This window comes from Chrysochloris asiatica, unplaced genomic scaffold, assembly GCF_000296735.1.
Source record: "Chrysochloris asiatica unplaced genomic scaffold, ChrAsi1.0 scaffold00083, whole genome shotgun sequence".
Taxonomy (NCBI): domain Eukaryota; kingdom Metazoa; phylum Chordata; class Mammalia; order Afrosoricida; family Chrysochloridae; genus Chrysochloris; species Chrysochloris asiatica.
Window position 1 is genome coordinate 4,643,277 of NW_006408601.1, and position 22,806 is coordinate 4,666,082.

The following is a 22,806-nucleotide window of genomic DNA, read 5'->3' on the forward strand; positions in this document are numbered from 1 at the left end:
TTTCACTGAGCAAGTTCTAGAACCCCTTTTGGGTATTCTAATCAGTTATAGTCTGAAGATGAGTTTACAAGCTTTCTGTAATCATGTTTCCTATATTCCTTTCTATCCCACTCAAGTGTCTATTTTACAGTAGTAGGCAAGGAAAATCAATATTCATAAGACAGTCAAGCATCTTAGTATCATTTCCCCTCTGCAGACTATGCCTCAATCCCTGTATCCCAGAGCCCTGTTGTTCCAAGGCTGAGCATATATCACTACCTCTGTCTCATTCAGCCCATGCAAACCTGCCTCAGTGTTTCCCTATCTACTTTGTTCTTTGGAGCAACGTTCTTAACTTGGTTCTCTCTGCTGTAACCCAGCCAGATCAATCCAGCTCAGGGAAATAGGTAGACTTAGGAATAGGGATGTGTGAATAAGGCGGTGGGGGCTGCTCTCCCCTTCACACCTGACATGGTGTGAGCAACCATGGACATCTTCTGATCCTATCCCTACCCCAACTCACTCTCCATTCACTTTCTGCTTGTGTTTTGGGATGTGTATGGGCTCTAAATATGTCTCCTTGTGACTCAACTTGCTCGATCATAAATCATGTTTCCACTTTTTTCTGGGCCTATTTTAGGGCTAACCATTCAGTTCTCCAAGTTTATTCCAGAATCTATTGTTAGTTGTTGTTGAGTAAATTCTAGTTCATGAATTGGATAACCTTATGGAGAAACAGAATGAAATGTTGCCTGGTGTGATGCCTAGTCTCATGATTGTTGGTATGTTTGAACCACTATTGTTGTATCCACTGAATATTTGGGGTGCCTTCAGTGGATACCACTATTGTCATATCCACTGAATATTTGGGGTGCCTTCTACCATACGGGGCTCATCTTCCAGGACTATATCACTGACTAATTTTTGGAAGTAGATTACCAAGCCTTTCTTCCTAATCTTTCTTAGTCTGGAAGTTTCGCTGAAACCTATCTGTTATAAGTAACCATGCTGATATTTGAATTACGGGTAACATAACTTCTAGCATCATAGAAACATGCAAGCAATCACAGTATGACAAACTGACAGATGGGCAGTGGCTTACAGATGGGTGGTTATCACCCTGAATTTACTACATCAAAATAATTCTTTCATCTGGTGGAAAAGACCTCCTCATTACCTTTTTTTTTATTTTCAGAAATACCTTGGCTATCCATTTTAGATTCAATGTGTCAAATTCCAGGAAAAAATTTCCTGTGGGATTTGATTGAAATTGGATTGATTCTATAGGCCAGTTTATGCTGAATTGTCCTTTTCATATCCATGAAATATTTCTTCATCTCAGTCTTCTTTAATATCATTTAATAAAATTTTACAATTTTCTAAGAAGCTTATGCCATTTTTCTTTATATCCATTTTTATGTTCCTTATGCACTTTTGTTGCTATTCTTAATGGCCTATCTCCTAAATTTCACTGGACACTTGTACGGTGTCTAGGACTACATTTGACTTTTATGTATCCATTTCCAGTCATTTTCCCAAATGCCGTTATGAATTAAAACAACTTGTTTCTAGATAATTTTGGGTTTTCTATCTGGACAAACGAGGCTAATTTGCTAGTCTAAATGATAACATTGATGGCATTAGAGAATGGTGTGGTGTTGTAGGATAAATACTGGACTCCTAACCTCAAGGTCAGTGGTTCAAACTCACCAGCTATTCCTTAGAAACACCATACAGGTTTACTATGAGTCAAAACTGACTTCCTGGCCCTTAATACCACCACCAACAACCATATCTGGGGTAGGAGTAGACCCTATGTAATACTAGTGGTTAATGGACTTGCCTACTGACTCAAAGGTTGGTGATTCCAGTCTACTCAGAGGCATCTCAGAAGACAGATCTGATCATCTACTTCTGAAAAAGCCACAATTGAAACCCCTATGAAGCACAGTTCTACTCTGACTATACATGGGATCACCGTGAGTAAGAATTGATTCAACAGCATTGAATACTGGTTACTCTTTCTGGGAGGACAAAGTCCCATGGACACTGGGCTTGCCATGTATATCAGTTTTGTGTGTGGTGGACCCAGCCCTATGCAGAATGAGCAGAGCAAAGGTGAATTTCAGCCTTCCCTGCTATCCTTAGAGAGGGAAATATGATCGCATATTGTTGGTAAGCACCTTCAAGTTACTTTCAACTCATAGTTACCCTGATAGGATTTTAGAGGAGTGACTGGTAGGTTTGAACTGCCTACCTTGAGGTTAGGAGTCCAGTGCTTATCCTACGGCATCTCAGCAGTGTATCACTTGGAAATAATGACCATTTTGTTCTTTCCATTTTTATACATTGCCATTCTTTCTGTGCTCATTAAGATCCCTTGTACACCACGAATGGAAGTGGTGAGAGTGGACTCCTTTATCTTGTTGCTGATATCACAGGAAAGGTTTTCATAGGTTTCATGGAGTTGTTATTGACTCAAGCAACCTCATGTACAACTGAACAAAACACTGCCTGGTCCTTCGCCAACCTCACAATCATTGCTGCGTCTAAACGCATTGTTGCTGCCACTGTGCCAAAGCATCTCGTTGGGGTTCTTCTTTTTCTCTGATCCTCGATGGTGTCCTTCCCCAGGGACTGGACCCTCCTGATAATATGTCCAAAGTATGAGAGATGAAATCTGGCCATCCTGACTTCCAAGGAGCATTCTGATTGTTCTTCGTCCAACACAGACCTGTTTGTTATTTTTGGCAGTCCATGGTACTTTTAATATTCTCCAACACCATAACTCAAATGCATCAATTCTTCTACGGTCTTCCTTATTCACTGTCCAACTTTTGCATGCATATGAGGTTATTGAAAATACCATGGCTTGGGTCAGGTGCACCTCAAGCTGACATCTTTGCTCTTCAACACTTTCAAAAGGGCTTGTGCAGCAGATTTGCCTAATATGTCGTTTGATTTCTTGACTGCTGCTTCCATAAGTGTTGATGGTTGATCCGAACAAAATGAAATCTTTGATAAATTCAATCTTTTCTTCATTTATATGGATGTTATTTATTGGTCCAGTGGTGAGGATTTTTGTTTTCTTTACATTGAGGTTCAACCCATACCAAAGGCTGTGCTCTTTGATCTTCATCAGTAAGCATTGTAAGACCTCTTTGCTTTCAGCAAGCAAAGTTGTATCATCTGCATATCACAGATTATTAAAGAGTCTTCCTCCAATCCTGACGTTATGTTTTTCTTCATATAATCAAGCTTCTTAGATTATTTGCTCAGCATACAGATTAAATAAGTATGGTGAAAGAATACAACCCTGTCACACAATTTTCCTAATTTTAAATCATTCTGTGTTTCCTTGTTCTGTTTAAATAACTGCCTTTGGGCTATGTATAGTTCCTCATGAGCACAATTCAATGTTCTGGATTTTTGGAGGAATATATGAATTTACTTTTGTTAAGTACTTAGACCAGTGCTTGTTGCATAGTTAAATGGCCAGTAGTATAGTTCATTGAATTTAAGATGCCATTAATTTTAATATGCCCTATTACTTGAAGACACACTGCCAAGATGCTACTGATTGTAAGATATATTCCATTATCAGATGTTAAGCTGTGAAAAAAAGTGCATCATAGAAGCACTTTGTTGTTGTTGTTGTCAGGTGCCATCGAGTCGGAACCGACTCATAGTGACCCCATGCACAGCAGAACGAAACAATGTAGAAGCACTAGTTTATAGTAATTTTAGCTGTTATTACAAATTATGCATTTAAGCAGAAAAGGCAATGGTTTAGAAACAGAATTTTAATCTTAGTATTGATAGACTGGAGTCCTGGCGTGGAGCTGAGGGTTAATGTGCCAGACTAAAAACTTGTTTGAACCACAAGGTCAGTGGTTCAAGTTCACCAGTCGCTCCTTGAAAACTCTATACAGGGTTGCTTTGGGTTGGAACTGACTAGATGGCACTTAACAACAACAACAGCACTGATAGACTTGAATGCTTGCAGGTATTATTCCAACCCTCCCTCACCTTATCGATTCGGAGTATTGGCTGTTTTGTACATGACGTAGAAAGGTGGGAGTAGTTATGTGCCATGGAGTCAGTTCCGACTCATAGCGACCCTGTACAGGGTTTCCGAGGCTGTACATCTTTACGGGAGCAGAAAGCCTCATCTTTCTCCCATGGAACAGCTGGTAGTTTTGAACTGCTGACCTTGCGTTTCACAGCCTGATTCGTAACCACTATGCTACCAGAGCTCCTTGAGGTAGAAAGATAGCTCCCCCCCAAAAGGCTGATTTTGCTAGTAGGCAAAATGTCATGTCTGTCTCCTCCAAGACTTAAGAGGAAGAGAAAGGCACTTACATTTATTGAGTGGCTTCTGTGTCTGGCACACTCATGGGTACCTTAAATAAGGCATTTACGTTAATTCTGACAATTAGACTAATTAAGACTAGTTTCTGTAGCCAACAACCCTCCCAAATACTCTTATCAGTGGCTTATTTCCAATATAATCAGTAGATTCAGCTTTCAAGTTCCCTTTGATAGGAAGCGTCTCTTTAGATCTGTGGTCTGGGCAGCAAATGAATCCTTCACTAGGCACAAAGAATGGAGATAATGAGACTTTCTGCACAACACAATTTATTAGCTGTCTTATTCAGCTTGCTCATTCAGATCCTGTAGGCCACTTGACCTTACGTGATTATTACAACAACCCTGAGAAGTAGGGTTTATTCCCATCTCAGAAAGAAGCTGACGTTCAGAGAGGTATCCTCAGAGGCAGAGCTGGGATTTGAATCCCAAACCTGAGCTTCAGATTTCCATTACCTTGCTATGCTGCCTTCTACATTTTCATTGGTCAAATTCCTGTTCGGAGGATTTGGGGGAAGAAATCAGATTGGAAAAGAAGGTTGATTATCATGGCTGCTAATGTAGCATTATGTCTCTCCTATGTCCTTTTCCCCAAGGGTATAGAGACCCCCTTGACCTGGGTCCTCATGATGACTGAGAGAGGGAAAGTACTTACCCAGTGTGACCACACAGTGTGATTTATAAAATAAGATGTCTCCAAATTTTACCACTTGGAGCTATTCAATTTTCTCTAATGGCCTTTATCTGAGAGTTATGTCTATTCATGGCAGTCACAACCAGTAAGTCATTAGCTTAAAGTATAGTGATTGTTAATTTTAGCACCCTGGGACTTGGGCCCAGTGAGAGGTCCCTTGCTTTTGCAAACTGAAACTCAGGAACATTTGAGTATTTGGCTAATGTTCACATATATAAAAAAAAGTTAGAAAATGAAAGAGGATAACTGTAACGTTTAAAAGTCAAGAGCAGTGGACTGAGTTGGATTTAGTTTGGGAAGAGGAAGGATGGCCTCTATCTGGCTGCTTCCTTGCTGCTGCTTGCTGTGCTGGCTAGGAGAGAAGTGGAACCCATTTCATCTATCAAGCACCTGCTGAGCCCAGGCATGTTATAGATGTGATCTCACTCATCTGCACAACAGACCCATGAAGAAGCAAGCATTCCTCCCATTTTACAGATGCAGAAACCTAGTGCCCAATGTCACACACAGTTAATAAGTGTTGGAGCTTGAATTTTTACTTTAAATCTATGTTCTTAACCAAAAGGAGATAATGCTCTGGATGCAGGTGACCAAAAGGCCTAGCCAAGCCCCCACTGGGGCTACACTGTGCCTGAGGTCTTGGAGGCAGCCGACACCAGGTTCTTACTCTTTGTTGTGTTGTTGTTAAGTGCCATTGAGTTGGTTCCAACTTATAACAAACTTTGTAGGGTTTCTGAGGAGTGGCTGATGGGTTTGAACCACCAACCTTGTGGTTAGCAGTCCAGTGCTTATCCTACAGCACCACACTTAGTTAAGGGCCAGCCCTCAGCCTGTCATTAATTGTGGCTCTGGGCTGGAAATTCTTCTGATGGACAGCTGGAGAGTCAGGACCCCAGAGCTCGGAAGCACTGTATTAGTTCCCTTTGTTGTTGTTGTTAAATGCCATCAAATTGGTTCTGACTCATAGTGACCCTGTATAGGGTTTTTGAGGAGCAGCTGGTGGGTTTGAACTGCTGACTTTACAGTTAGCAGTCCAGAGCTTATCCTACAGTGCCACACCAGCCATAAGGAACTATCACAAACAGACTTAAAAAACAAAGGTAATTCTTTTACAGTTTGAAGGGTTGGAAGTCTGAATTCAGAGCGGTGGTAGAGCCATGTTGTCTCTGAAGGTCCTAGGGAAGGCTCCTTCTCTGTCTCCTCCAGCTTCTGATACCCCAGGAGTTCCTTGGCTCCAATCTCTACCTGCCTTCACATACTGTTGCCACTGCTAGGTGACATCAAGTTGGTTCCGATTCATCACTGGGAAGAGCTGTATTAGTTTCCTTTGTTATTGTTGTTAAATGCCATCAAGTTGGTTCCAACTCATAGCAACCCTATATAGGGTTTCCGAGGAGCAGCTGGTGAATTTGAACCTCTGATCTTGCAGTTCAAACTGACCTAGGGCATTATCCCACAGTCTTTTTTCTCTCCTTCTGTGTCTCTTTTTCTCTTTTTATAAGGACAGCACTTGTATGGGATTAGAGTGCAAACGTTAACATGCTTGGCTGTTAACCAGTGTGTTCCCCCAGACATGCCACAGAAGAAAGCATTTTCTAAAGTTTCTAATCATCGAAAACCCTATGGAGCACTGTTCTACCCTATCACACATGGGGTCACCAGGACTCAAAATGGGCTTGCTTTGCTGGCAACTGATTTTGGGACCTCGGACCAGGGCTGACCCTACTCTAGTATGACCTCTTGCTAACAAATTGCATCTGCAAAAATGCTGTTTCTAAATAAGGTCACATTCCCAGATACCAGATATTAGAACTTAAATGTTCTTTTTTGGGGAACACATATCAACTCATAAAAAGGACCAGTCTTGAGACACAATGTAGGGGCAGTCATGGCTCTCCTGATGCCCAGCACCTGAGTTTTCCTCCCAGGACTGCCACACAAACGTCTTTGGAGGAGGCTGCCCAGTGGTTTGCTTTGGCCAAGTTGGTACCACTTGGAGGACAGGTGTCATGTAAATCAGGTCCTTTGGCACTTCACTTCAGTGGGGAGAACCTGACTTTCTTCTCTCTAATCTCTGGGAATTCATGAGCACCTTGGAGTCAATCTTCCTGTCCCTTTCCAAGGCTGGGCTGAAGCACACCAAGGAGGATCCTCTGACTTTCCAACTAATTGTCAATGTCCCTGTGCTTCACAGTCACAAGCAAAGGAAGACCAGCAGACATAATTAATGCTTCTTTCCAAATGGGGGACTGAGGTGCCATTGATTTTCTATTGTAAGTCACTCTGAAACCCCAATGTCTCTAGGATTCTCTACCGGAGAGGCTTATGGGAGCGAGAAATGGTCCCTCACAGCTTGTTGAATGTCTCTAGGCAAGTATCTACATCTCTAAATGTGTCTCCCTTCTGTCCATGTTAATCTCTCTGTGCTTTAGTTTCCTCATCTGAAAACTAGGAAAGAGTCTAGTGTCTGAAAAGGACACACAGGGCTCTCTCTCTCTTTTTTTCTTCAAGTTTTTATTGTGAGTTAAGTGATAGTTTACATGGGAGAACACTAGCTTTACATTCATCAGATCATATTTTGCTTCATTGCAATGATTACAATCCCCTCCATGCATCATCAAACAACCAAAGGGTACACCCTGCAAGCCTGCCCACCGGCTGTCAGCACACAACCCCTCTCTCTCCCTGAGTCCAGAGACTCCATCTCTCCACTTCATCGTCTCTGCCTCCATCTCTGGCATCACTGCTTCTCTGGATAGGGTCCCGCAGTCTGCTTTTCTTCTCAGGGTTCTTTTTGAGGAATAAAGTAAAGCATTTAGAGTGATGCCTGACACATAGTAAGCACCCAGTAAGAGTTTCTCCCTCTCCTCCTCCTCCTCCTCTTTTTCTTCATTATTATTGTTGTTAAAGGGCAATCTCTAAGACCTTTACTAGTTCTGATACTCTGAGGATACTGTGAACCTCTTAGGAAGGCTACCTGGCTTTTACCTGGAAGCCAGAGTCTTACCCCTATCAAGTTCAGGGACATGTTTATGTAGATGGCTTGTCTGTTGGCCTTTTAGGGCCCTGATCTCCAGTTAGGTGGGCCCTTGCCTGTGTTTTCCTGAAACTCTTCTGGCTGCACAATGGAGAGGTGAGAACTTCTCTCTTTGATGCACAGGGTTGTCTGGGCCTGGCTCTGGGATCCCTCATGCCTGTTCTGCCTACTGCCTGGACTGGTCATCTAACAGCTGTGAGGGACCACGGGCCCTTCCTCTAGGGAGCCAGGGCTCTCTATATTTTATAAGGCTCAGTTCTCTCAGCAGGGCTGGGCAGCAGCTTTCTTCGTTTCTTGCAGCTCCCCTGGGAAGGAGAGCTCTTAAAGTATCTGATTGCTGCAGCATGCTGGCCACTCCAGCTAGTAATGTTATCTCAGCTGACTCTAACCACTGGGTCAGAGGCCCAGGAGTGGGTGAGAAGGGAGACTCATTGTCTTTATCTCTCCCAGAGCTCCTTGCAGTCCTTCTTCCCACCCCCAGGTCCCCACTTCTCCATCCCTAGGTCTTTAGCACTCCCTTGGAAGTTTGTACCTGCCTCCAAATGAATGTCTGCTGCTGGAAGCCATCCACCTCACTGGTCCCATGCAGCTCAAACCCCACTCTGGTCATTTCACTTCCTGACCCAAACACCTTATTGCCTCCCTACCATCCACAGGACAGAGTTCAAACAATCGATTTTCTACCCAGGGCCATAGAGATACCTCTTTTCCAGTTCCCTGGGACCCTAACAACTCCCTATATTTTACCTTCTCCTGGCCATGGCTGAAACTATTTTCTTAGCCTGAGTGTCCTTGTCCTCTATATACCTGGTGTAATCTCTCACCCTTCATTTGAGGTCAGCTCAGATGTCACCTCTTCCATAAAGTATGCCCTACGCCCCTACCATTCTGCATTCATTCCCATGTCGCTGAGAGGCTCATTTAAACTCTAGAAAGACTTAATCTTACCATGTTCCTGCTCCTCTGCCGTTTTGCACGTTCTTCTCTTGGTGTGGCACACTCTTCCTTCTAGTTCCTTCTTCTGTTCTTCCACAGGCTTCCTTCAGGTCTTAGCTTTGAGGTCATGTTCTGAGAAGCTTTCCATGGCCCTTTCTCTCCACTTTTATTCTGATCGAGTACTACTTAGAAGCCCTCTGGAGCCTCTGGTGACTTGTTATTGCACATTTCATACAGCATTGTGATTGCCTGGTAATCCATCTATCTGTCTGTCTGTGAGAACCTGGTGAGTCCAGAACAAGGGGAAGGGAGTCTGCCCACCCAGCTGGACATGGTTAGACATGAGACTACAAGAACAGGGGAAGGACAGGCGGCTTTATCTCAATGGATGTTAGCATACAGAGTCTTTTCGATGCATACTGCGTTTGTATGCAAAGGCCCTATGATCATCTCACTGAATACTCATAACACCATGATGGAATAGTTAACCTTTGTCTCCAGTTCCTTCAGCAAGTACTCATCGAATCAGTCAACTAGTGTTTATTGATCACTGTGCACCAGGCACTGGATCAGGTACGGGGAATAGAGCAGTGAACAGCGCAGCCCTCTCATCTCTGCCCTGGGATCCTCAGGGGAGACTTGTTGAGCTTCTAACTTCATAGTTTAATTGCAACTGTGCTCAGTTGTATGGAGGAGAAATATTGAAGGTTTAGGGGATCACATGAGGAAGTACTTGGCTGAATTCAGGGTCAGGAAAGGCTGCCCCACGAAGTGGCATTTGTGCTGAAATCTGAAGGCTCACAGGGGAGGTAGAGATGTGAAATGTCCTACACAGATGGGAGAGAGCATGTGAGGGCACTCAGCAGGAGGACATAATGGCTTGCTAGAAGAACTAAGCACCAGCCACCATGCTTGGAGGACTGAACGGTGGGCTGAGTAACAAGAGATGGGGCTGGAGAGGTAGACAAAAGGCCATGTCCTGCTGGGTCGAATAAGCCATGGTTCCAGCTTAGTCTTTGTCTTCATAGCATTGTGAAGCCATTGAAGGCTTTTAAATAGCAGGATGACATGATTGGATTTGTGTCTAAGATTACTCTGGCTGTTATGTGGAGAACATTTTGGAGAGGAGCAAATATTGAGTGGAGCAAGTGATGACGTGAGAAAAAAGATTAGGAGGATCTTGCAGAGTCCTGCTTTTTGCCCAGGGAGATGACATTGAGATGGAGGAGCATGGAGAATGAGGGAGACAACAAGTCCAGGGTAATTCTTAGATTTGGAACCTTCTAGTCTACATTCTGTGCACTTTGCATAGACTGTGGAAGCCAATTGGAAATAAGACAAGATGTAATATGCATGCCAGATGTGGAGATACTTGATTCTCCTTCAACTACCAGAGCTTCTTGAATAAAAACACCACCCAGGCTCAGTTATCAGCCTTGTGTGCCCAATTGATGAAATCAGGTAACATGTTTCTGCCCTGTATGCTTGATTGGTGAAACTCAGTTTATGTGTTTTGCACTCGCTGCGAAAGATAGTGGCAAACAAATGCCTGGCTTTATCTCTTTCTACATTGGGAAGTACAGGAGCTCTGGCAGCCAAGGGGTTATGAGTTGGGCTGCTAATCTCAAGATCAGCAGTTTGAAACTACCAGCTGTTCTGCTGGAGAAAGATGAGGCTTTCTGCTTCTGTAAAGATTTATAGCCTTGGAAACTTTATACAGGGTCGCTAAGAGTCGAAACTGACTCCACGACACATAAGCAACACCACCATACTGGGAAGTAGGATTTTTCTTCACTTAGACTCATAAGGTAGGGGAATTTCTCAAACGTAGAATGTGGATTCATAGATTGGGGTCTAGAAGGATAAATGTCTTTACACTGGTAATTTTACTTAATGCTCACAACAGGTTTGTGAGATGGACTATGTTTTATCTCTGTTTTATGAGGAAAAGCTCCTGCTTCTTCCCTGAAAAAGCAGTGCTCTCTAAGGGGCCTCTCAGCACTTCCTGTAGCATGGAGTAGAATGATAGCAGGACCATTCCTTTCAGCTCTCACATGCCTTGAAGTCTTTGAGGAAGAGCAACTCATGCAGCTCTGCCCAGGCCAGTTCCCACTCTCCTTGTACTCTCCAGCTGCCTCCTTATACCTAGGGTTATAACTGAAGCTTAACTACTTTCCACAATATTCACTATACCACCCATGCTGATGGCTCTCATTGTCGTTGTCATTAAGTGCTATAGAGTTGGTTCCAACTCCTAGAGACCCTGAATGGGTTTCATAGACTCTGTGAATTAAACAGTCTCAGGGATCTTGAGCTTCTCTAGATAGACCCACGAGATGATGGCAAAAACTGTCCTTGCTCCTGGTTCTAATTGAATAATAATATACTGTAAATAACCATCATTTTCTCCAAGAGCCCAGGCTCATTAATGAACTGAAGGTAAGCAGGAACGAGCTGTTGCACTAGCCTTTGAATCAAATCAGAGGCAGTTGAGGTTTCAAGTCTTTCTTTTTCTTTTTTTCTCTTCTGTGACTTTAAAGGGAGCAGTGCTATTCATTTTACTGAATTCTCTTTTATAAGCACCAAATCTTAATAATCCAAGTCAATTTTCTGAACAGAACTTCCCTCAGGAACAATAAAATGATGCTCATTCTTCCAAACATCCACATGGAAGGTCTACCAAAAGCAAAATAAAAATAGAATGGCAGGGGGTGGGGGGAACAGCCAATACAGAGTAACAAAAATCACATTCTAGGGATTCAGTGCACAGTGCACGAAGAAGCCTCAATTGTACTGCTGGATCATCCTTAAGCTGACTGTCAAAAAAAAAAAAAAAAAAAGAAAGAAAGAAAGAAAAAAAATTACACACACCCTAGCACATCAAAATATACATTTTCCATTTGCTTTTTTTAAAATTAAAAATAATTTTTAAAAAATCCCTTAAGGGATTCACAATTAATTGCCTGCCTCGTTGTGATACCATTTATGATCAGTGACATTCATCTTCAAGGCTTAGTCTTCCACACAGTGTAAAATACCCACAATTCTAATTATGAAGGGTCACAGATGATCTCCTTGGAGAAATCCACAGGACAACACAGGTGCCTAAGCTGTTCTTTGTAGAGCGACAAGACTTCTGTCAAATTGACACAGTTCCCCTGTGTAAAACATTTCCCATCCTGTTTCAATACTTTCATTGAAAGGTCAAGAATCGGTCTGAGACACTCCCATTTGGAATCTTCCTCTGGAGACATAGAGATGGGACAGCTGTCAAATCATTAATCACGTAATCAAACTTCTTCCCCTCTTTGGTGTACCTCTTCAGTACTGGAATGCAGTCTTGTATTAGAACCTGATAGCATTCTCCTTTAAGATTGTCTAAGACTTCACCCCATGTTTTTCACATGTATTTCTTACATCCATCAATCACCATTTGGTCAATCTCTACCATAGTGACCATCTTTGGTTTCAGTTTGACTATTTCACATAATATGCCCCCATCTCTGCCTCCCAGAATCAGTACACCTTGGCCAGTGTAATCTTCTTTTCCACTGCCCATGATGGTCCGGGTATATGCCAGATCACTCTTTACCAAATTGACAACCCCACTGAGGATGAGAATATTTCCAAATAGCTTCGAGCGTAGAATTTTAATGTTCTGGTAAGGTAAATCATCATACACCACTTCATCGATGTCATATTCCACCAAGCGTCCATCAGCAATGAGTCAATATCTGTCGATGGTCCCTCCTGTAACTATGGGTGGTAAGTGCTTCATCCTTGTACTGTCCTGACTCAGTTCATTCATTCTTTCTTCCACTTTGTTCAAAAGACTGTCCATTTCTTTGTTGCCTTGCACACCATTGTCGTAACTCTGAAGATCCAACAACACCAATCCATGGGGGTAAATTCTCAAATTGGCAAAGTTGCCATTTTTGTTGGTGTAGGTTGCTAAGTAGCCATGGTCCTGCCAGGTATGCACTGACTCCGTCATTCCCTGCTCCTGGAAAATGAACTGGATGCCTTTCAGAATGGTCTCCCCATCAGCTTTGGCACCGAGCGTGAAGTCCAGGGTGCTGTGCCATGCTGCTGCCATAGTGCAGCGAGGCCCCGGGCCATGCCTGGAGGCGGCAGCAGGAGACCTCAAGTCTTTCTTGTGTACAAGTCAGTCCTGTTGGGGGAGGAACAATCAAGAATCCTACAGAAATGAGGCTGCAGATACCGTGGTGGAATTGTCAATGACTTACACATGGGCTACCACAAGTTGGAATCCACTGGCAACTGGTACTGGTAGGTAGGGCCCAGAGGAATGGAGGGGCTGCCTCTTCCCTGCTCACTCCTACATGTCCCCATTCTTACCCCTCTAACTGGGAAGCTCCCCTGCTCTGACCAATAGTGCTCAATTCCTCCTTTCAAGAGGAAGGACATTCCCTCTTTGACATTACCTTGTGCCAAACACAACATCAGGGACTTTTGCAACTGATCTCATTAAATCCCCAGGAAACTCCTGGCAGGTAGGTAGCATTATGGAAACCATGTTCAGAGAAAGTATGAGATTTTTCCCAAGCTCATGCACTAATCAGGAACACATTCAGGATATGAATCCATGTTTATCCAGCTCATAGATAAGAGGTTACCTTGAATCCACTCTTGGTTTCCTAACATGCTGCATAGTTTTGGAGGGGTTTTCTCTCTGGGGCTCTGCTCACAGGCTTAGGGCATTGGGTGGGGTAGCTGCAAGGACACAGGACTGAAGCTGTAGGCTTGCAATAAGATCTTCCGGGGTGGTGGTGGTGGGGTTTGTGTGAACCCTTGGAACATGTCTCTCGAGAAAGCTAACAGCAGCCTGAGGCTTTAGCTGGGGATGTGATATTTTCTCTCCTGTCCTGTTAGAATGCTGCTCATAGTGCAGCCACAAAAAGGGGCTAGTGAATGAGGCACAAAGGAGTGTAGAATTTTAATGTTCTGGTAAGGTAAATCATCCACACTGTCTGCACCCGTCCTTCTCCTGGTTCAACTGTTTGAGAATATATTTTTTCCTTTTTTTTTTTTTCCTGGGGAGCTGTTCTTCCATCCACTAAGGACTTGTTGTCATGTGCTGTGGAGTTGATTCCGACTCATAGTGCCCCTGTACTGGGTTTCCAAGGCTGTAAATCTTTATAGGAACAGAAAGCCTCATCTTTTTCCCACTAAGGACTAGCATTATATAAAATTGGAGGACTCACAGCCTGGGAAGTGGGAACAGTAGGAGAGTAGGAGGTATGAGAGGGAAGAATGAAGGGGTAGGGGCTGGGTGTTGCCATCTGGCAATGATTCAGCAGGCTAATTATCAAGGACACAATTTTTTTTTTCTCCATGTGTCTGCTTTGTTCTCCAGCTAGGTTCTTTCATGATTCCAAGATGGTCATCCACAGCAGGAGGAAGTGGCATGTTGCCTGATTCAAGTTCTATGAGAAGAGAGACTCTCTCACCTTGTGGTTCTCTTTTAAGGGAAAGAAACCTTTTCCTAGAAGCACTCCTGTATATCTCATTGGCCCAAATTGAATCACATGCCTATTTCTGAACCAATCTCCGGCAGTTTGGGTGAAATGACATCATCTGAAGTGGAAAGGATTTGAGGAAGTCACTACAATGCATATTAAAAGTCACATTTCCCAAGAAAACCTCAGGCATAATTAAAATGAATGGCCCAGTACTAGGGGGCAGATGAGGAGGCGTCAAAAATTTCCTGGAATGAAAAAATGCCATTGCATTTTCCCATGAACTTTTGAAGCCCTATTAGGTAGCTAGAAAATTAGCAAGTAGAGGGTACAAGACAGCAAATAATACAGAATGCCCAGTTCGGTTTGAATCCCAGAGATGATGTGGGTACTTTTTTAGTATAAGTATGTCACAAACAATATTTGCTTACCTATATGTGTACCAATATTTAGTATATACTTCAGAAAAAAACAATTATAAATTGTTTATCTGAAATTCACATTTAACTGAATATCCTATATCTTATTAGTTTGGCATGAGGGAAACTACACAGTTTCTGGCATAAAACATATCCAAGTTTATATGGTAAAGCTCCTATTTTCCAGTGATCTGAGCAAGTGCTTTAACTTCTCTTCTCTAAAATGGGGTGATGGTACTTACCTCATTGAGTTGATATGTGGCTTGAACACAATTTAATAATATTCTTTATGTAAAATTCACTTCAGTGAGGTAATGCAGGACTTAGTATATTGTCTGATATACAACATTTAAGAACACTTAGCCATTTTAAAGTAATTGTAAGGCATTATAAGGCATAATCGATCTTTAGTAAATATTAGTTCGTTCCCGCTACCCTCCATTCTTGGTCAAAATCTTTGCCCCATTGTGAAGTTCTTTTGTTGCGATTTCTATTAATAAAACATAAGTCCTGGTGTGGCCCTGTAGGATGAGCACTGGACTGCTAACTGAAAGGTCAGAGGTTCAAACCCACCAGACACTCCTTGGAAACATATAGGAGGTCACTGTGAGTCACAGTTGACTTGATGGCACTTAACAACAACAACACTAAGAAATACATGGACAGGCAACTAGCTTTTCTCACAAACTAGAAGTGGTGGTGGTTATGGTGGGGGTGGGTAGACAGAAGAGGACATTCAGAGCTGGTATGGGTTGGAGAAGCCCCAGAGGGTAGGCCAGTGGCAGTGGAGACCCTCAGAAAGCTTGGGGTCCACAGAGACTGTTTGTCATTGTTTCCAGAAATGGGTCTGGCAAATGTTTGGTAATGGGACAAAAAGTTATAGGGCTCACAGTGGACTAGGAATTTAGGATCAGTATCGAATCTGAGTCCTGCCTTACTCGTTGAGCTCTGTGGAGTATAAAGTGGTTTTAAAAGGAGAGCAGGACTAGAAGGCCTTTCCTCCACACCTGCCTTGGTTCTTGTTGCTTGGACCTATTTGAGCTCTCAGGGCTTTCTGTGATCACATCGTGCCATCTCTTTCCAGGCTCCGGACCGCTGTGGGCAGGCCTTGCTGCGCATTGGGATTAACATGATGGCGCTACCTGGAGGCCACCACCTGGACTCCATCCCCCTGCCTGGTCAGCGGTAAGCCCTATAGTCACTTCTCAGGGCCAAGCCTACCACGTGGCCCAGCCTTGTGATCTTACCTGAGACGACAGTTGACCCTATTGCTCTGTGCACTGTCCTGGAAGAAGGCTAGGTAGATATCAGTGAAACTGGACACTGGGACACAGTGGTATCAGAAACATCCCGCCCCCAAGGAGCTGCTGCTTAAAGTGATGAAACAAAGAACGGAGTAGGAAGTGCTGAGATAGGGGACCCCAGTGAGATATCTAATCCAGCGTGGGCCAGGAACCAGAGTCACCAGAAGCCTTTGGGGTTATGATGGACTTTTCTGAGCTTCTTGGAAGATGACAATCTACACTTAAATTTCTTCTCCTTCCCTCAGAATACCAGGGAGAGAACCGAGCACAGAGCTAATCCTGGGGCAGTACTTGTTGCTCTGAGTTAGGCAATGTGGAGTAGGGAGGGAGGAGTATATTGAGCACAAGTTGAAACTGAGGTGATGAGGTAAGAAGTGCTTGGGGATTTCAGTCTGAAGAAGGGACTCAGGGTCACTGAAGGACATCTGAAAGGCTCGGAGAGTTGGCTGTCTCTGGAGGCCTGAAGTAGAACCAGTGGTGGCGGTATCAGGTTGGCAGATCTGTGTTGACCAACTTGGCTTGACTGGTTCTATTCCAGGTTTAGCAATGGAAGTCATGCATCCCCAGAAACCCCTCAGTTGTGGGAAAACTGGGACATTGGGTCTTAAACGAAACCTGCTAATACAGGTTTAGTTCACGGAATATCTTTGCCTTCTCAGACTGCTTCACAAGGGTTGCTCCCCAATGTGAGTGTGCTTACAGGACTTGGGAGATGGAGAAAATGTCTTAAAGCTTCCAGTTATCCTTCTTCTTGTTGAGACACTTTGATGGGGCTGTTTTGAGGCAACAGTATCTATGTGGCTCTTGTCAGAGTTTGAAATCATTGCCTTGTATTTATTTTCATTTGTTTTGTAGTGTCTTGTTTTATATATTACATGCATCACAGACATCTTACTTTTATTCTCTCTTTAACTCATCAAGTCAGAATCTGTTTGATAACAACTGTTTTGTTTTTTAATTTACTATGTCATTCATTTTTATATTGTTTGCTTGGGCTTTGAGTAATTTTTCAGTGTGTGTTGTTTTGAAAATCATAAAACACTACTAAATGTTTGTTAAAAGTCCATTGGATCTGAGTTAGTCTCTCTATCATAACATTCATTCATGTTAATGCTAGAAATGTAACTAACAATTTCTTGTGCAGCCTGAAGCTGAGAATCATGGGTCATAAGAGGTATTGAGAATCCTTCCATGCAGTGTCTCATCTCTAAGATAAATCTCAGAGAATATGAGCTGCTGACAATTCACAATATGTGAGTGTACTCAGAGAGGAAGTCTGTACTGTGCCTGGGATGGCTGGTAACCTTCCACTAGATGAACAGACATGGTCAGCTATTCAGGCATGCCTGCCCGCATACCACTGGAGATCACTGTATGCTAGTGCCCGATATTTTTGATGCATTCCTTACTAGCCATGTAGCTTTGGGCAAATGCCTGAACCCCATGAGCTCCTCAGTTCCCTCATGTATAAAATGGGGTTAATAACAGTACTGGGGAGGGGATGGTATGCAATTGTGGTTCAGTGGTAGAGATTTTGCCTTTCATTCAGGAGACCTGAGTTTGGTTCCTGGAAAACACACTTTTTACACTGCTGCCATCTCTCTATCTCTCTGTGGAGGCTTCTATGTTGCTCTGATGATGACCAAGCATCAACAGAGCTTCCAGACAAAAATGGACTGGGGAGAAAGGGCTATATTCTACTTCTGAAAACCATCCAATGAGAACCTTATGGAATATAACAGTTTGGTCTACAGCTGATCATGAGGTGTCTCAGGACCACGCAATATGTCGAATCTCAAAGATTCAGGGGCCAACTTGATGACAGCTAACAATTGTTTACTGTCCAACTTTTGCAGGCATATGAGGTTATTGAAAATATCCTGGCTTGGGTCAGGCTCACCTTAGTCCTCAAACTGACATTCTTTGTTCTTCAACACTTGAAAGCAGTCTTGTGCAGCACATTTGTCTAATGCAATATGTCATTTGATTTCTTCACTGCTGTTTCCATGAGTGTTGATGGTTGATGTAAGCAGAATGAAGTCTTTGACAACTTCAATCTTTTATCTATTTATATGGCCCAGTGGTGACATTTTTTATTTTCTTTACATTTCTTTACTACAACAATAGTACCTACATTATACAGGCATAAGGGGAGCTATTGTTTATTGAGGACCTACTCCTTTATAGGCTGAAAGGGTGTATTTCATGCAGGTGTACTTAGGGAATTCTTCCAGAAATCCCTTTCCTTATGTCTCACTCTAGGCAGGTGACCTCGCTGAAAAAATAGGAAATCCCAGAGAGACATTCACAGCAGCTTAATATTGAAACCAAGAGAAAGTAGAATTGCTCTAGATCAGGGCTGGGGAACGACTGGCCCACAGGCCATATAAGCTCCTCGGAATCATTTGTTCTGGCCTTGTCAAGGCAACCACAGTTTCAGCCATCCACAATAGGGGTGAGCTAATTCAATGTTTGACCAAATATAGCAGGCTAATTTTCAAATTGATAATTTTGTTGGTCTGTGAATGATGTTATACATTTTGGCAGAAAAAGGTTCCCCAACCCTCCAATCACATTTAACAACAACAATAACAACAACAACAACAACCCCGGTGATAGATGAAGCAGAGTTGCTTTCCCCTGACCCCGTCCTGCCCAGGTAGCAGGTTGGAAACTAGAGACAGGAAGGCACCAACAGCTCTGGAAACAGGGCTTTGGTTCCCTTCCACAGAGTCACTTCAGGCTCTGGGATTGGTCAGATCAGAGCCTGTCCTGGAGTGAGAAGCCATCTTCATGGGGCAGTATGCACAATGGCATGATAATTAAGGTCTTGTGTTAACTTTGTTCTGGAAGTTGTTCAGTGATTTCACAGCTAAGATGTAGTTATCACCCCATGATGAGAGCTAATAGGATGCAATCGTATATCTTGAATTAATGTCTTTTGAAATGTATTACTTTGGTATTTCTATTATAGCAGCACTACGTCACTACGAATCTGGTACCAGTAGAGTGAAGTGCTGAGCTAACAGATACTTTAAATGCAGAAGCGGTTGTAGAATTGGATAATGAAATAGAAGAGCACTACACTACCCAAGAATAAAATCCTAGATCGCCTAGAAGAGGCTACTGGTGGAATTATGGGTGTCAGAGACAGTTCAAATGAGGGCTCAGAAAGCGGTGATATGAGTTATAACACTAGACAAGGTACAGATAGTTAGAGAAACTGTAGCAGCAGAACCAGGAGCATGGGAGCCAACCCGCAGAGCAAGCGAGCTGAGTACCTTCATTCAGGAAGCTTCCTAGCAGAGTGGGGGTGCTTCTGGACACTTACCAGTATTGCTGAAGAGCTTTGTGATGCTTGCTTACTGGAGCAGACACAAGGCTGACCTGTTTTAGAGACAAGAAACACGGGAAGCAGAGCTGTCTCGGTCTCAAAAGGTAGGCCCATGATCTTGGGACTCAAAAATTGGAACCATGATTGCTGGGAATTCTAAGGGTGGGGGTCACAGTTTCCTAGTTTTCAGAGTGGGATCTTTTCCACCAATGTGGTTCTGGAATGTGAGGCTGCCATTAAGATGGGGCCTCTGCCCAAAGCTGAGAGGGCAGAAGAACAGGCCTGCAGGGGTCAAGGGAGGTGGGGTCACCATTCAGATGAGCTCGAAAATGAGGCTATCCAAAACCAAGGGAGCAGAGTTGACATTTCAGTGGGCCTGGAAGGCAGAAGTTAAACCCAGAGTTCATGGCCAATACTCAGAGTACAGAGAGAAAGAGGGCTATTGCCAAGATCAGGGTTGGGAAACCATTTTTCAGTCAAACTTTATAACATCATTAGCAGGCCATGCAGAAATATCAAGTTAAAAATTCGCCTGCTATATTTGGTCAAACATTTAATTAACTCACTTCTATTGAGATGGCGGGAACTGCAGTTGCCTTGGCAGGGCCAGACCAAATTATTCCAAGGAGTTTATATGTCCTTCTTCACTGTCCAGCGTTCATATACGTATGAGGTTATTGAAAATACCATGGTTTAGGTTAGGTTCAGCTCAGTCCTCAAGCTGATATCTTTGCTCTTAAACATTTTAGAGCGGTATTGTGCAGCAGATTTAACTAATGAAGTATGTTTTTTGATTTCTTGGCTGCTGTTTCCATGAGTGTTGATTGTGGATTCAAGCAAAATTAAGTCTTTGACAACTTCATTGATCATGATTTTATTCATTGGTCCTGTTGTGAGGATTTTTGTTTTCTGTACATTGAGGTGCAATCCATACTGAAGGTTTGGTGGCTTGCAACAGTAAATATTTCAAGTCCTCTTCACATCCAACAAGCTAGGTTGTATCATTGCATAATGCTTTTTAAATGAATCTTCTTCCTGCCATCCTGATGCTACATTCTTCTTCATATAATCCAGTTTTTCTGATTATTTATTCAGCATATAGGTTGAATAGGTATGGTGAAAGAATACAATGCTGGCAATACCTTTCCTGATTTTAAACCATTCAGTGTCCCTTGTTCTGTTTGAAGCACTGCCTCTTGGTCTATGTACAGGTTCCTCATGAGCACAATTTAGTATTTCGGAATACCCATTCTCCACAATGTCGTCCATAACGTGTCATGATCTACACAGCTGAAAGCCTTTGCACAATCAACAAATCACAAGTAAACACCTCTTTGACATCCTCTCTTTCTTTTTTTCCCCCCCTTTTTAACTTTTTATTTTGAATTTAGTGAAGGTTTACAAAGCAGATCATCAGTTTTACATTCAACAAATCATATATTACATTTCATTACATGCAATCCCCTCCACGTGCCATAAGTATTTACCTGTATTCACTTGAACCCTTGCATTCTTTCCTGTGTCTTCTGCTACCTTCATGTTTCCTCTGCCAACCTACTTTCTCCTCACCCATGTTAACATGTGTCTACCCTTTGGTTCATGAATAATTTCCCCCTCCCTCTCACCCCTGATAACCATCAAAGAATGTGTCTTTTATCAAGAAAATCCTTTCTTAACTTTTTACAACAGTGGTTTCATATAATATTTGTCCTTTTTTAAAACAAAACAAAACAAAAAGCTTGATTGTGAATTGAGTGAAGGTTTATAGACCAGAAATCAATCCCATATTCAGACATGCCTCCACCCTAAACCTTCTTGACCAATTCTGATATTAACAGTCCCTCCCAAGGCATTTCTTTGCTTAGTTTGATAATTCCTTGCAATGGCCACACAAAACTCGTAGGCCATACTCATCATTATGGAATTTATTAGGTGAATTAACAGAAATGCTCAGGAGGCAGTTTTTCTGGTCAGGAGTGCCTCTCCTTAGTCATGCTGGCAGGTAGGTCTCTCTCTGGTCCTTGGTCTCCTCTCAGCTATGTGGCCCCGTGGCCTCTGCTCTGCTTGAAAAGTGTTATAAAACTCCTTTAGTATTGCTGATAAATGCCCACAAGACATGCCACTCTGTCATAAACCTCAGCCCAAAGGCACTTGGTTCTATCTTTGATAGGTCTATCCACAATTCAGTGCCTGGAGACGTTTCACTCTATAAGTGGGCCTTCTGTGCAAAGACACTCACCTCTCACTCCATAGTCTGAGTAGGTTGCCACTTTGCTCTGTCTGATGCTCTAGATCTGCTGCCAATGGTGGTATCACAGCTCTTTGTTTTCTGGATTAGAGAAGTTCTGCATAGGATCTCAGGGTCTATAGGATGCGCTCGGATCATGGCTCATCTTTTTTGGTTCGTCATGAGATCCTCCTTTTATGCTTCTGAGATGGTTCCTTTTATTCTTTGCTTTCAGAAAAGACCCATCTGATATCAGCAATGATATCCTTAGTTCCACAGCCTCTTATGAATCTGACTTGAATGTCTGGAAGTTCTCTGCAACTATTTTTGAATTATCTTTAGCAAAAGTTAATTTGCATGTGATATTAATGATATATTTCTATGATTTCTGCATTTCATTTGGTCATTTCTGTTTGTATAGACATAAATATGGACCTCTTCCAATTGGTTGGCAAAGATGAGTGAGTGCCTTTAGTGCTACATCAATTTGTTGAAACATTTCAATTTATATTCCATCAATTTCCACAGCCTTGTTTGCCGCTAATGCCTTCAGTGCAGCTTGGACTTCTTCTATCAGTACCATCAATTCTTGATCATATGCTACCACTTGAAATGGTTGAACATAGATCATTTCATTTTGGTACAGTGACTGTGTATTTCTTCCATTTATTTTTATCCTTTCTTCAACATTCAATATTTGAATGTTGGTATTGTCATTGTTAAGTGCCTTTGAGTCAGTTCTGACTCATAGCAACCCTGTATTGGGTTTCTGAGAAGTGGCTGGTGAACTTGAACTGCAGTCCCTGAGGTCCAAACCGACCTTACAGTTCAGCGCCTTAACCTTTAGCACCACACCAGGGCTACATTTTGCCTTTAGAATCCTTCAATATTACAATCTGAGGCTCAAATTCTTCAATTCTTTCATCTTGAAAAATGCTGAGCTTGTTCTTCCCTTTTGGTTTTCTACCTCCAGGTCTCTGCACATTTCATTATAATACATGGCTTTTTCTTCTCGAGCTGTCCTTCAA

General features: G+C 42.7%; 1 protein-coding gene and 1 pseudogene across 1 annotated transcript in view; one reads left to right on the forward strand and one right to left on the reverse strand.

The window, feature by feature from the left end:
- The window catches only part of INSC (inscuteable homolog (Drosophila)), a 206,064-nt gene that overhangs the window by 24,012 nt on the left and 159,246 nt on the right, over positions 1-22,806 (forward strand). The window contains exon 2 of the mRNA XM_006865783.1: positions 15,998-16,098. Coding sequence (XP_006865845.1) covers positions 15,998-16,098 — 101 coding nt within the window. The remainder of the gene's footprint in view (positions 1-15,997; positions 16,099-22,806) is intronic.
- On the reverse strand, positions 12,020-13,110 carry LOC102824228 (annotated as a pseudogene).